At 41.6% G+C, this 13,946-nt stretch overlaps 2 protein-coding genes across 5 annotated transcripts in view; both read right to left on the bottom strand.

Annotated features, from left to right (window-relative positions):
- asb16 (ankyrin repeat and SOCS box containing 16) overlaps positions 1-13,946 on the bottom strand; it is a 26,512-nt gene that overhangs the window by 7,642 nt on the left and 4,924 nt on the right. The gene's annotated exons all lie outside the window — the stretch shown is intronic.
- On the bottom strand, positions 2,780-12,915 carry LOC135555302 (long-chain fatty acid transport protein 1-like). Of its 2 annotated transcripts, XM_064987634.1 has the most exons (10): positions 11,842-12,897; positions 7,661-7,730; positions 7,421-7,512; positions 7,149-7,258; positions 6,788-6,997; positions 6,448-6,574; positions 6,109-6,246; positions 5,791-5,955; positions 4,960-5,106; positions 2,780-4,812 (listed from the first exon to the last, which is right to left on the bottom strand). In XM_064987634.1, exons 1-10 carry the CDS (start codon positions 12,005-12,007, stop codon positions 4,655-4,657), a joined length of 1,383 nt encoding a protein of 460 aa, XP_064843706.1. In that variant the 5' UTR covers positions 12,008-12,897; the 3' UTR covers positions 2,780-4,654. The 2 variants fall into 2 exon arrangements, with proteins under 2 accessions (XP_064843706.1, XP_064843707.1); XM_064987635.1 differs by lacking the exon at positions 2,780-4,812 and having other exon boundaries at positions 5,083-5,580; positions 11,842-12,915.

The raw sequence follows: 13,946 nt of genomic DNA, 5'->3' as shown, positions 1-13,946 counted from the left end.
AGTGCCACTGGCATCTACTACCATACTCCATTTACAGTGCCTTGCGAAAGTATTCGGCCCCCTTGAACTTTGCGACCTTTTGCCACATTTCAGGCTTCAAACATAAAGATATAAAACTGTATTTTTTTGTGAAGAATCAACAACAAGTGGGACACAATCATGAAGTGGAATGACATTTATTGGATATTTCAAACTTTTTTAACAAATCAAAAACTGAAAAATTGGGCGTGCAAAATTATTCAGCCCCTTTACTTTCAGTGCAGCAAACTCTCTCCAGAAATTCAGTGAGGATCTCTGAATGATCCAATGTTGACCTAAATGACTAATGATGATAAATACAATCCACCTGTGTGTAATCAAGTCTCCGTATAAATGCACCTGCACTGTGATAGTCTCAGGGGTCCGTTAAAAGCGCAGAGAGCATCATGAAGAACAAGGAACACACCAGGCAGGTCAGAGATACTGTTGTGAAGAAGTTTAAAGCCAGATTTGGATACAAAAAGATTTCCCAAGCTTTAAACATCCCAAGGAGCACTGTGCAAACGATAATATTGAAATGGAAGGAGTATCAAACCACTGCAAATCTACCAAGACCTGGCCGTCCCTCTAAACTTTCAGCTCATACAAGGAGAAGACTGATCAGAGATGCAGCCAAGAGGCCCATTATCACTCTGGATGAACTGCAGAGATCTACATCTGAGGTGGGAGACTCTGTCCATAGGACAACAATCAGTCGTATATTGCACAAAACTAGCCTTTATGGAAGAGTGGCAAGAAGAAAGCCATTTCTTAAAGATATCCATAAAGTGTTGTTTAAAGTTTGTCACAAGCCACCTGGGAGACACACCAAACATGTGGAAGAAGGTGCTCTGGTCAGATGAAACCAAAATTGAACTTTTTGGCAACAATGCAAAACGTTATGTTTGGCGGAAAAGCAACACAGCTCATCACCCTGAACACACCATCCCCACTGTCAAACATGGTGGTGGCAGCATCATGGTTTGGGCCTGCTTTTCTTCAGCAGGGACAGGGAAGATGGTTAAAATTGATGGGAAGATGGATGGAGCCAAATACAGGACCATTCTGGAAGAAAACCTGATGGAGTCTGCAAAAGACCTGAGACTGGGACGGAGATTTGTCTTCCAACAAGACAATGATCCAAAACATAAAGCAAAATCTACAATGGAATGGTTCAAAAATAAACATATCCAGGTGTTAGAATGACCAAGTCAAAGTCCAGACCTGAATCCAATCGAGAATCTGTGGAAAGAACTGAAAATTGCTGTTCAAATGCTCTCCATCCAACCTCACTGAGCTCGAGCTGTTTTGCAAGGAGGAATGGGAAAAAATGTCAGTCTCTCGATGTGCAAAACTGATAGAGACATACCCCAAGCGACTTACAGCTGTAATCGCAGCAAAAGGTGGCGCTACAAAGTATTAACTTAAGGGGGCTGACTAATGTTGCACGCCCAATTTTTCAGTTTTTGATTTGTTAAAAAAGTTTGAAATATCCAATAAATGTCGTTCCACTTCATGATTGTGTCCCACTTGTTGTTGATTCTTCACAAAAAAGTTTTATATCTTTATGTTTGAAGCCTGAAATGTGGCAAAAGGTCGCAAAGTTCAAGGGGGCCGAATACTTTCGCAAGGCACTGTAGCTTACTCATTCACTCTCTGAATAGCACATATACACATTTGTCTCAAGGCATAAAAGTCTTTCTTTAACCCATCTCTTCCCCTTCATCTACACTGATTGAAGTAGATTCAACAAGTGATTTAAATAAGGCATCATAGCTTTCAGCTGGATTCACCTGGTCAGTGTATGTCATGGAAATAGTAGGTGTTCCTATTGTTTTGGACAGTCAGTGTACGTCATGGAAAGAGTAGATGTTCCTATTGTTTTGGACAGTCAGTGTACGTCATGGAAAGAGTAGATGTTCCTATTGTTTTGGACAGTCAGTGTACGTCATGGAAAGAGTAGATGTTCCTATTGTTTTGGACAGTCAGTGTACGTCATGGAAAGAGTAGATGTTCCTATTGTTTTGGACAGTCAGTGTACGTCATGGAAAGAGTAGATGTTCCTATTGTTTTGGACAGTCAGTGTACGTCATGGAAAGAGTAGATGTTCCTATTGTTTTGGACAGTCAGTGTACGTCATGGAAAGAGTAGATGTTCCTATTGTTTTGGACAGTCAGTGTACGTCATGGAAAGAGTAGATGTTCCTATTGTTTTGGACAGTCAGTGTACGTCATGGAAATAGTAGGTGTTCCTATTGTTTTGGACAGTCAGTGTACGTCATGGAAAGAGTAGATGTTCCTATTGTTTTGGACAGTCAGTGTACGTCATGGAAAGAGTAGATGTTCCTATTGTTTTGGACAGTCAGTGTATGTCATGGAAAGAGTAGATGTTCCTATTGTTTTGGACAGTCAGTGTACGTCATGGAAAGAGTAGATGTTCCTATTGTTTTGGACAGTCAGTGTACGTCATGGAAAGAGTAGATGTTCCTATTGTTTTGGACAGTCAGTGTACGTCATGGAAAGAGTAGATGTTCCTATTGTTTTGGACAGTCAGTGTACGTCATGGAAAGAGTAGATGTTCCTATTGTTTTGGACAGTCAGTGTACGTCATGGAAAGAGTAGATGTTCCTATTGTTTTGGACAGTCAGTGTACATGTTGACTTGAAAGGTAGCAAGTCTTGAAATAGGTAGACCTGAAACTAGTTAGCAGCCCTAAAAATGTACAAGTTTGTCCTAGAATGCCAGAGCCCTTACAACACTGGTATCTTTTACAAACCTTTATTTTGAGTTACACCTAAACAAATGTATGAAAATGGAGACCTAGAATAATGTTCAATCAATTCTATCTACAATATTACTCTGAGAAATTGCTTTATTACATAATAATAGGGCAACCATGATCACTGACTAATTGACAGATTTTGAAGATATTGTTTAAACAATGTTCTTATGTATTGGAGTTCCCTAGTCAGGTTAAGCATAAAACCCCAATAGTTCCAGGACACACAGGGCTTCCACAGGGTTTCCACAAGGCACATAATATCAATGTGTGTGAACCTGAGTGGTCAGTCAGTGCATATCATCCATTACTTCAAACATGTTACGTAATCGGGTTAAGTTTTACATTAAAAAAAAGGAATCTCGCAATCGAAACTCCTACAGTTAGTGTTCAGAATAAGAGGCATGTTCTATCATACTACTAACACACAGGTAGCAACACCTCATCCAACATGGACACTCAAGTACTGTTCAGTTCAGCATTTTGTTCTTTACATGGTGGCACACTACTATTACAAGGTTGGGAGCAAATAGCCTGGAACACAATCTTCAAGAGACTCATTTCCTTTACACTCTCATTGTAACAAACAGACAAATGCTGTCATTGTAACAGACATCCTGGTTTCATGTGAAAACTTGCTCTGCTCTATGTGCATTGTAGTGTTGAAGGCTTGAACTTTTTCATTTGGCTAAACTAAGAAACAACACAAATGAAGAAATACAAAAGGGGGAAAAAGCCCTCATCCAACCTTGTCCTTGGACGTTATTGATACAGTGTTAGTACTGTTACAAAACCATGTTTTAAGGTTTCCTTATTGATTGATCAGTAGCCCTTCAGTCCCCTGATCTAGACTAGATCCAGGAAGAAACACTAATACATGTTGACTTCAGCAATAACACTACTTAAAGCCTGCAGGTGTAATGCTTTATAACGTGTTCTAAGCACAGATGAGCCTTTATAATACTATGTTATTTTTCACAACGTATGAAAATATCAACTGACAAAAAATTGCTGGATGTTTAGACAGGATCATTATGAGTTGATAAGACATTATATGGGGTCATGCATGCTTATGACAAGTCTTACAATGCATTATAAAGGCATGATAAGACTTTCCACTCCAGCATATCACAGTCTCCAGTATCTGACACCTTGACAGTCACTTTCCTAAAGCAGGTGTGCACTACATGACTTTCATGATCCTAACATGGCTGAGCCTCTCGCACTAAACGACCGCCTTTCCTGTAGTATTTTGTTGTCTTGCCAACGTAGTGGTGCCACACCAAACCATGTGGCACAGACCGGGCTCACACACTAAACCGTGTGGCACAGACCGGGCTCACACACCAAACCGTGTGGCACAGACCGGGCTCACACACCAAACCATGTGGCACAGACCGGGCTCACACACCAAACCATGTGGCACAGACCGGGCTCACACACCAAACCATGTGGCACAGACCGGGCTCACACACCACACCAAACCATGTGGCACAGACCGGGCTCACACACCAAACCATGTGGCACAGACCGGGCTCACACACTAAACCATGTGGCACAGACCGGGCTCACACACTAAACCATGTGGCACAGACCGGGCTCACACACTAAACCACGTGGCACAGACCGGGCTCACACACTAAACCATGTGGCACAGACCGGGCTCACACACTAAACCATGTGGCACAGACCGGGCTCACACACTACAAGATTCCTCACTTGGTCGTAAGGATTGTCCATACCACCGTGTATCGCGAAAACAGTTATGTGATTAGATTTAACGTAGCTACAACAAGCTGTGGCTCAAAGCAGTCTCATAAACGTGTTGTGTAAACCCAGCTTAAAATAGTCCATCATCTCATAGAGCCATTCTACCCTCCACTATAGCACTGTGTAGCTCCTCATTCACAGCCTCATAACGCCCTGCTCTGGAGTTCAAAAAGTAAATCTGGTCGGTTGATAAGCGCGGATCGTATCCCTCCCTCTGCAACCGGGTCTTCTGGATTTTAAAGGTACCTAAGGAGGGAAACAAAGAAAATAGGTCATTAATATATTTTATTATTTCTTGGAATGAGCATGAGACGCTTTATGCAAGGCCTTATAAAAAAATTACAATTGATGGATATTTCACATTAGAATTAGCCTTGTGTCCAGTCCACTCACCTGTGGTGTCTACTTGTGGGGAGATGCGTAGGAACACGGGACGGGCGTAAGGGGGCAGGGCCTGTTGGACCTCTCGCAGGAACGCATCACAGTCAAATGTCCCTGTTGGGTCTGCGATGGCAGCCATCCCTGCCTTCCCTTCCACATCTTACGGGGAGACAAACATACACGCCAGTCTTTTCACAACACCATGATGCAAAGTCTTCCTAAGCACTCAACCTCCCTGTAGACTGGTCGATTTTAACATTTTATTTAACCGGGACAATGCTGTCAAATCAACATTTAAAAGGCCCAATTCAGCTGTTCTTACATCAATATCAAATAATTTCTGGGTAACAATTAATAACAAGTGATATTTTTCCATAATTTTTTTTTAAATAAACAAATGGCTTTTTTTTATTTAGCAAAAAACAATTTCTCAAGCAAAAACTTTGCCTGGGAGTGGTTTGAGTGTAGAGGAAACAACTGAAAACTAGATGTTACTGGCAGAGAGGTTTGGAACTCTTATTGGTCGATTAACTAGAATTACCACCTGGTGATGTCACCAGGCAAGCCGAAACTCCACCCATGCAAAACCTGCTGATTAGAAGTTCCTGTGTAGATTATATTTTCAACCAGCACCTGTCAGGAAATAGCACTGGTCAATTTTGTTAACACTTTTACAGAGTTTGTTTCATCAGCTGTACAATGATCAGCTGTACAATGATACAAAACACAGGCAAAACAGAATTTTGACTGCACTGGGCCTTTAAGTGGAGATTAACTCCTGGTTTCAACTCCTGTCACTATCATACATGTAACATGGTGCACATAATGTGAACTTCATCTCACCTGGTACAGATACCCCATACACAGCCACATCGGCCTGGCCCAGCAGACCACTCAGTGTTCCCTCCACCTCGGTGGTGGAGACGTTCTCTCCTCTCCAGCGGAACGTGTCTCCACTGCGGTCCCGGAAGTACATGTAGCCCAGCTCATCCATTACCAACACATCCCCTGGGAGGAGGCAGAGAGGTGAGTTGATGACAAATCACATTGTGGTAAAAATAATAACGACTGATATAATAGCATTAATTCCAAGTATGATAATCGAAATAAACATTAAATCGACAATTATTGTTTAATCACACTAAGAGCTTGTGGGTTTACCTGAAAGATATGCTGAATCATTTTTCTTGAAGACGTTGTTGGCAATCTTCTTCCTGGTGGCATCCTGGTTGGCGTAGCCATCAAACCTCCGTAGCGGGTCCTGTTGGTTGATCCTTCCCACCAGCAGTCCTGGCTCCCCTGAAGAGAGGAGTCGTACATGGAGAGGTCAATCTATCCAAGTGTCGTTATGATTCGTTATCCCTTTTTACATACATTTTTCACAACATGCTTTACAGTCACCCAGGTTAACATTCACACAGTTGGTTTTGTAAAAGTCCTATATTTATCGATATCGTGTCTAAAAATGTAGACTTTCGATATCGGTGCCCATTTACTTACCAGGACGGCAGGGCACACACAGGCCGTGCCTGTCCCTCACCAGCTCTGTGGTCTCCTCATCCACTTTCATGAGGCAGATTGGGTACACATTGGGCAGGATGCGGCTGTTGAACCCACAAGCTCCCACCTTGTCAGTGGAGAAGACATAAAAAGTATTTGATACCACCATTTATGTAAATGTTATGTAAATAAGAAATAATAATGGCCCAAGAATAGATCCTTGAGGTACACCACATTGTATTGTGGCTCTATAAAAGTTGTCGTCTTTAGCAAAAATATATTGCTCTCTATTATTTACATACTTTTTGAGCCAGTTGACAACATTACCCATGACCCCTACCTTGCCGTCCATGTTGGCGATGCTACAGTTGCATTCAGTGGCTCCGTAGAACTCCCCAACCTGGGCCACCCCAAAGCGCTCGGTGAAGGCCTCCCAGACGCTAGGGCGCAGCCCATTCCCCACCGCCAGGCGAACCCGGTGACCCTTCTCAGATGGCCGCACCGGCTGGGACAGCAGGTAGCGACAGATCTCCCCTATGTACTGTACCACCTAGTGGATGGATGGGGAACAGCGTAGACATCAGATTTAAATTCAATGCGTGTTTCAATCAAAAATCTTATAGCTGCACATCGACCACCTAAGAGTCAGGATTTTCTTCCTATGCTCATAGAAAAGGATACATAAGCTTTTTTCTACTTACAGTGCAGTTGTGCTTTATGCAATCTTCCCAGAAGCGACTGGCTGAGAATTTCTTCTTCACCACCACAGTGAGTCCATTGATGAGACACTGACCTACACCCATGATATTACCTGCAAAGGAAAGGAACATTGGACAGCCAGTGAGGGTGACAGGTTGAGGAGGAGAATCAGGACCACACTGTCAGACCAAACCAAATTACTCCTGAAAGACAGTGGAAGGTGATGGGACAGAAGCAAAAGATGGAGAGATGGATGAAGAGAAGACACACACACCTGCAGAGTGGTAGAGGGGAAGGCAGTCGTAGATGATGTCATCCTGGCGCATGCGGAAAGCATGGTAGCCAAAAGCAGCGATACGGTAATACCTGAAGATAGAACAACACAAAAAGGATTCAATAATCAAATACATGAATGCAGTGGGTGCTAAGCTATGCTATAGCATTGGGAATTACCAGACGCAGAAATACACCAGACAAGTGTCTCGCTGCTGGATATTAGAATACTGAGACTCACCGACTGTGCACCACTATGGCAGCTTTCGGGAGTCCTGTGGTGCCTGAGGTGTATATATAGAACAGACGATCTGTTGGGGTTGGTGGTTGTGGGGGAGGATGGAGAGAGGAGAGGGAGAAGAGAAGGAGAGGAGGGGGAAATGGGAGGGTGGAGGAAGGATAAAAGGAAGGGAGGGAAGAGGGAAGCAGGGAAGGATGAAGAGAGGAAGGGAAGGTTAAATAACATGACTGAAACAACACATTCTAAAAACAGTGAGACTGATACGACCACAGAGAGACAAGTGGTAACTGGTACCCATGCAAACCAAGATGCGGACCCCCACTCACACTGTCCTAAATGAGAGCAGAGACCCCAGATATTTAGCAAAATCCTGGCATCTCCAAAATACTCTCCGGGGTGGCCAATTGACTGACGGGGCTGCCCACTGATACACCTGAGACTGACTAAGCAATACCCTAGAGAAAGTTCCCCAAACTTCTCGAGTACTCCCAGCCTGGTCCACTTATTCAATCTATTCCCGTTCTAGCACACCTGAGAAAAATAAATAAATATATACAGTTGAAGTCGGAAGTTTACATACACTTAGGTTGGAGTCATTAAAACTCGTTTTCAACCACTCCACAAATATCTTGTTAACAAACTATTGATTTGGCAAGTCCGTTAGGACATCTACTTTCCTCATGACAAGTAATTTTTTAAACAATTGTTTACAGTCAATTTATTTCATTGTATCACAATTTCAGTGGGTCAGAAGTTTACATACACTAAAGTTGACTGTGTCTTTAAACAGCTTGGAAAATTCCAGAAAATTATGTCATGGCTTTAGAAGCTTCTGATGGGCTAACTGATGGGCTAACTGACATAACTTGAGTCAATTGGAGGTGTACCTGTGGATGTATTTCAAGGCCTACCTTCAAACTCAGTGCCTCTTTGCTTGACATCATGGGAAAATAATCATGGGAAAATAAAAAGAAATCAGCCAAGGAATCAAAAAAATAAGAATTTGTTCTTAACCTCTTTGAACTCTAGGGGCAGTATTTCATTTTTGGATAAAAAAAACGTTCCCGTTTTAAACAAGATATTTTGTCACGAAAAGATGCTCGACTATGCATATAATTGACAGCTTTGGATGAAAACACTGACGTTTCCAAAACTGCAAAGATATTATCTGTGAGTGCCACAGAACTGATGCTACAGGCGAAACCAAGATGAAACTTCAAACAGGAAATGAGCAAAATTTTTGAAGCGCTGTTTTCCAATGTCTCCTTATATGGCTGTGAATGCGCAAGGAGAGAGCCCACAATTTCTGCCGTTTTCCCAAGGTGTCTGCAGCATTGTGACGTATTTGTAGGCATATCATTGGAAGATTGACCACAAGAGACCACATTTACCAGGTGTCCGCCCGGTGTCCTGCGTCGAAATTGGTGCGTAAACCTCAGCTGCAAGTATTTTTCCATTTAATTCAGAGAAGAAAGTGAACTTCCACGAACGATATATCAATGAAGAGATATGTGAAAAACACCTTGAGGATTGATTCTAAACAACGTGTGCCATGTTTCAGTCGATATTATGGAGTTAATTTGGAAAAAAAAATTGGCGTTTTGGTGACTGAATTTTCGTTTTTTTTTTTTACTGAATTTTCGTTTTTTTTTTGGTAGCCAAAAGTGATGTACAAAACGGAGCATTTTTCTCCTACACAAAGAATCTTTAAGGAAAACTGAACATTTGCTATCTAACTGACAGTCTCCTCATTGAAAACATCTGAAGTTCTTCAAAGGTAAATTATTTTATTTGAATGCTTTTCTTGTTTTTGTGAAAATGTTGCTGGCTGAATTCTAGGCTTATAGCTATGCTAGCTATCAATACTCTTACACAAATGCTTGTTTAGCTATGGTTGAAAAGCATATTTTGAAAATCTGAGATGACAGTGTTGTTAACACACGTCTAAGCTTGAGAGCAAATATATTTTTCATTTCATTTGCGATTTTAATGAATAGTTAACGCTGCGTTATGCTAATGAGCTTGAGGCTATAAATAGGATCCCGGATTGCTCGTCGCATGAAGTTAACTGACTTGCCTAGTTAAATAAAGGTAAAAAAAATAAAATAAAAAATGGGTCTTCCAAATGGACAATGACCCCAAGCATACTTCCAAAGTTGTGGCAAAATGGCTTAAGGACAACAAAGTCAAGGTATTGGAGTGGCCATCACAAAGCCCTGACCTCAATCCTTTAGAAGATTTGTGGGCAGAACTGAAAAAGCGTGTGCGAGCAAGGAGGCCTACAAACCTGACTCAGTTACACCAGCTCTGTCAGGGGAATGGGAACAACTTAATGTGGGAAGCTTGTGGAAGGCTACCCGAAACATTTGACCCAAGTTAACCTCTAGGGTAGGGGGCAGCATTTGGAATTTTGGATGAAAAGCATGCCCAAATTAAACTGCCTTCTACTCAGGCCCATAAGATAGGATATGCATATAATTAGTAGATTTGGATAGACAACACTCTAAAGTTTCCAAAATTGAAAAAAATAATGCCTGTGAGCATAACAGAACTGATTTGGCAGGTGAAAACCTGAGAAAAATCCATTCAGGAAGTAAGATTTTTTGTTGTTGTTGTATTTTTCTATTCAATGTCATTACAGTATCCATTGACTCAGGACTCAAATTGCAGTTCCTATGACTAGATGTCAACAGTCTTTAGAAATTGTTTCAGGCTTGTATTCTGAAAAATGAGGGAGTAAGAGCAGTCAATGAGTGGACCCTGCCGTGCCACAGAGCTTTTTCATGCGTGCGACCGAGAGAGTGCCTTTCTTGTTAACCTTTTATATTGACGACATTATTGTCCGGTTGAAATATTATCGATTATTTAGGCTAAAAACAACCTGAGGATTGAATATAAACATTGTTTGACAATTTGGATTTTTTTTGTCTGCCTGTTGTGACTGCGTTTGAGCCTGTGGATTAATGAAGAAAAAGCTAACAAACTGAGGTTTTCGGATATAAAGAGAGACTTTATCGAACAAAAGGAACATTTATTGTATAAATGAATGTCTTCTGAGTGCAAACATATGAAGATCATCAAAGGTAAGTGATTAATTTTCTCTCCATTTCTGACTTGTGTAACTCTTCTACTTGGCTGGTTACTGTTTATAATGATTTGTCTGCTGGGCTATGTTCTCAAATAATTGTAAAGTATGCTTTCGCCGTAAAGCATTTTTGAAATCTGACACCGTGGTTGGATTCACAAGAAGTTAATCTTTAAACCTATGTAAAATAGTTGTATCTTTTCTGAATTTTTATAACGAGTATTTCTGTATTTGAATTTGGCTCTCTGCAATCTCACTGGATGTTGGCCAGGTGGGACGCTAGCAATGCAGTGCCTTAGACCGCTGCGCCACTCAGGAGGCCTGATATATCTAATCAAGGGCTTGATGATTAGTTGACAGGTTAAATCAGGTACGCTAGAGCTGGAATAAATCAAATACATGGAATTGGCTGAGGGTATGTGAGGAGAAGTTAATTTGCCCTGGAGATAAGTTCATACCAACAACACATTATTTACTCAAAGCTCAGCTGACACCTGGAGCTGTCAATCAAAGCCAAATCTGCCCTAGACTGAATCTGTGACACGCATACCAAAAAAATAACCAGGACTGAGTAGAATACAAAATCACCAGGAAATTGGGATAGATCAATCATCTTAGGGAAAGAGCTTCCAATTTAGTCTTGGTAATTACAGCTCTTTGTCTGAGCGAGACAGTGAGTGACAAGGAAAAGTGACTGAACTGTTTTATTTCACTTCAAAAACTGAGGATGAGAGTGGAATATTCATGTGGAAAACACTCCATGCATACAGATCCATTTTTTTCTTGTGGCCACATTTTACCCATCAGCTCTGACCTACTAAGCTGTCAATGTGAGATGGGTATTAGCTGATAGTTGTGGACTCTAGCTAAACAGTTTTACATATGGCGAGATACATTTGATCTTGTTGGAGACTGGCCAGAGATTGTGAGGTATATGTTACCTTGGCAGCAAGAGAGCATAGTAGTGTGTAGTATTATGGTGTTATACACAATATTACATTCTGGAATGCTTAAAAATAAGTGTCCAGACACAGGTATCTGTAAGTTATAGGAGACTGGATGAAGAATAAGATGTGAGGCGAAGGAGGACACTCACCATTGAAGCTCTTGGGTGGGATGCAGGGAGGAGGGGGCAGTGTAGGGGCCGAGGCCAGGATATAGTCCAGATTCTGGGCAGCCAGGGAGGCCAGACAGTCTACACTGAGCTCTCCTGTACAAAACCGCACCATCAACGGGCTCAGAGATGAGCTCACCTCCAACATGGCTGAGGAGACAAAGAAAGAGGAGGGAGAGATAGGAGTGCGAGAAATAGAGGAAAGAGGCAGAGAGATGAGGCAGAGAGAAAGGGGGAGAAAGATTACAGGAGAGAGAGGGAAAGAATAGGAGTAGAAGAGGGATAGGGAGAGTAGAGGGATAGAAGAGGTAGAGGGATAGAAGAGTTGAGAGAGAGGGAGAGAAGACGGAGTAGAGGAGTGAGCCACAGGATATTTGAGAAGGGGACTTTCACTGGGAGAGTGAATACAGAATTGAAAGGTAGTTATCGATTAACTACCTGGTCAAGGGAAGAGACAAATCATAATTACAAGAAAGATTGTGTACTGATGCATTATGCATAGAATGTTGACAATAAAAGTGCAAAAAAACAAATGAGCAGACAGAACATCACTGTTGACCCAGACATGACCCAGACAAACAGAAAGCAAGACAGAATACTGACATCTGGGTGGGTCGGAACACTGCTGCCAGACAGAATGTCAACCCACCCGGACAGAATCAACAGACAGAATTCTGAGATGGAATATTGCAACAGACCAGCAGGAAAAAAAAATTGTTGGAACGCTTTATAATGATAGTTAGATGCCTGGAGAAGCAGACGCAAGACTGTTGCCAGACAGGTGACCCACCCAGATGTACAGAGACAGAATTCTGAGATGGAATATTGCAACAGGCCATCAGAATATTGGAAATTATATTTGGAATGCTTGCAAGAAGAAACCTGCATTGACTGATTTAGGACCAGTTTTGCTTTTTAAATCATAATGAGTAAGAGGAGTGACCCGATCTTTGATCAGCACTCGTACTCCGAGACGCTTTGTGAATACAGACCCCAAACAAGAGGTCGACTGATGATGATATTTCAACGCTGATACCGATTACTGGAAGACCAAAAAAAATCCGACACCGATTAAATCGCCAGATTTTTATTTTATTTGTAATAATGACAATTACAACAATACTGAATGAACACTTATTTTAACATTATATAATAAATCAATCAAATCAATTCAGCCTCAAATAAATAATGAAACATGTTCAATTTGGTTTAAATAATGCAAAAACAAAGTGTTGGAGAAGAAAGTAAAAGTGCAATATGTGCCATGCAAAAAAATCTAACGTTTAAGTTCCTTGCTCAGAACATGAGAACAGATGGAAGCTGGTGGTTCCTTTTAACACGAGTCTTCAATATTCCTAGGTAAGAAGTTTTAGGTTGTAGTTATTATAGGAATTATAGGACGATTTATCTCTATACCATTTGTATTTCATATACCTGACTATTGGATGTTCTTATAGGCACTTTAGTATTGCCAGTGTAACAGTATAGCTTCTGTCCCTTTCCTCGCTCCTACCTGGGCTCGAACCAGGAACACGTCGACAACAGCTACCCTCGAAGCATCGTTACCCATCACTCCACAAAAGCCGCGGCCCTTGCAGAGGGGAACAACTACTCTAAGACTCAGAGAGAGTGACGTTTGAAACGCTATTAGCGAGCACCCCGCTAACCATTTCACATCGGTTACACCTGCCTAATCTCGGAAGTTGATAGGCTTGAAGCCATAAACAGCACCCGTTTGGCGAAGTAGGCTATGATTCAATGATAAATTAACAGGCACTGCATCGATTATATGCATCACAGGACAAGCTAGATAAACTAGTAATATCATCAACTATGTGTAGTTAACTAGTGATTATGTTAAGATTGATAGTTTTTTCTAAGACACGGTTAATGCTAGCTAGCACCTTAACTTGGCTCCTTGCTGCACTTGCATAACAGTAGTCAGCCTGCAACGCAGTCTCCTCGTGGAGTGCAATTTAACCGGACATGATCATGTCCAAAAATGCAGATTACCGATTGTTATGAAAACGGCCCTAATTAATTGGCCATTCCAATTAATCGGTCAACCTCTACCCCAAACCCCACAT

Source organism: Oncorhynchus masou, chromosome 15 (genome assembly GCF_036934945.1).
Source record: "Oncorhynchus masou masou isolate Uvic2021 chromosome 15, UVic_Omas_1.1, whole genome shotgun sequence".
Lineage (NCBI taxonomy): Eukaryota > Metazoa > Chordata > Actinopteri > Salmoniformes > Salmonidae > Oncorhynchus > Oncorhynchus masou.
This window is presented reverse-complemented; position numbering and strand designations above follow the sequence as displayed.

Excerpts from the sequence above, each read along its gene's own strand:
- LOC135555302 (XM_064987634.1), bottom strand. The coding sequence starts at position 12,007 with ATGTTGGAGGTGAGCTCATCTCTGAGCCCGTTGATGGTGCGGTTTTGT. Across the intron at positions 5,956-6,108 it reads TGATTCAGCATATCTTTCAG|GGGATGTGTTGGTAATGGAT; the intron begins GTAAACCCACAA and ends GCCTCCTCCCAG. Across the intron at positions 5,107-5,790 it reads GTATGGGGTATCTGTACCAG|ATGTGGAAGGGAAGGCAGGG; the intron begins GTGAGATGAAGT and ends TCTCCCCGTAAG.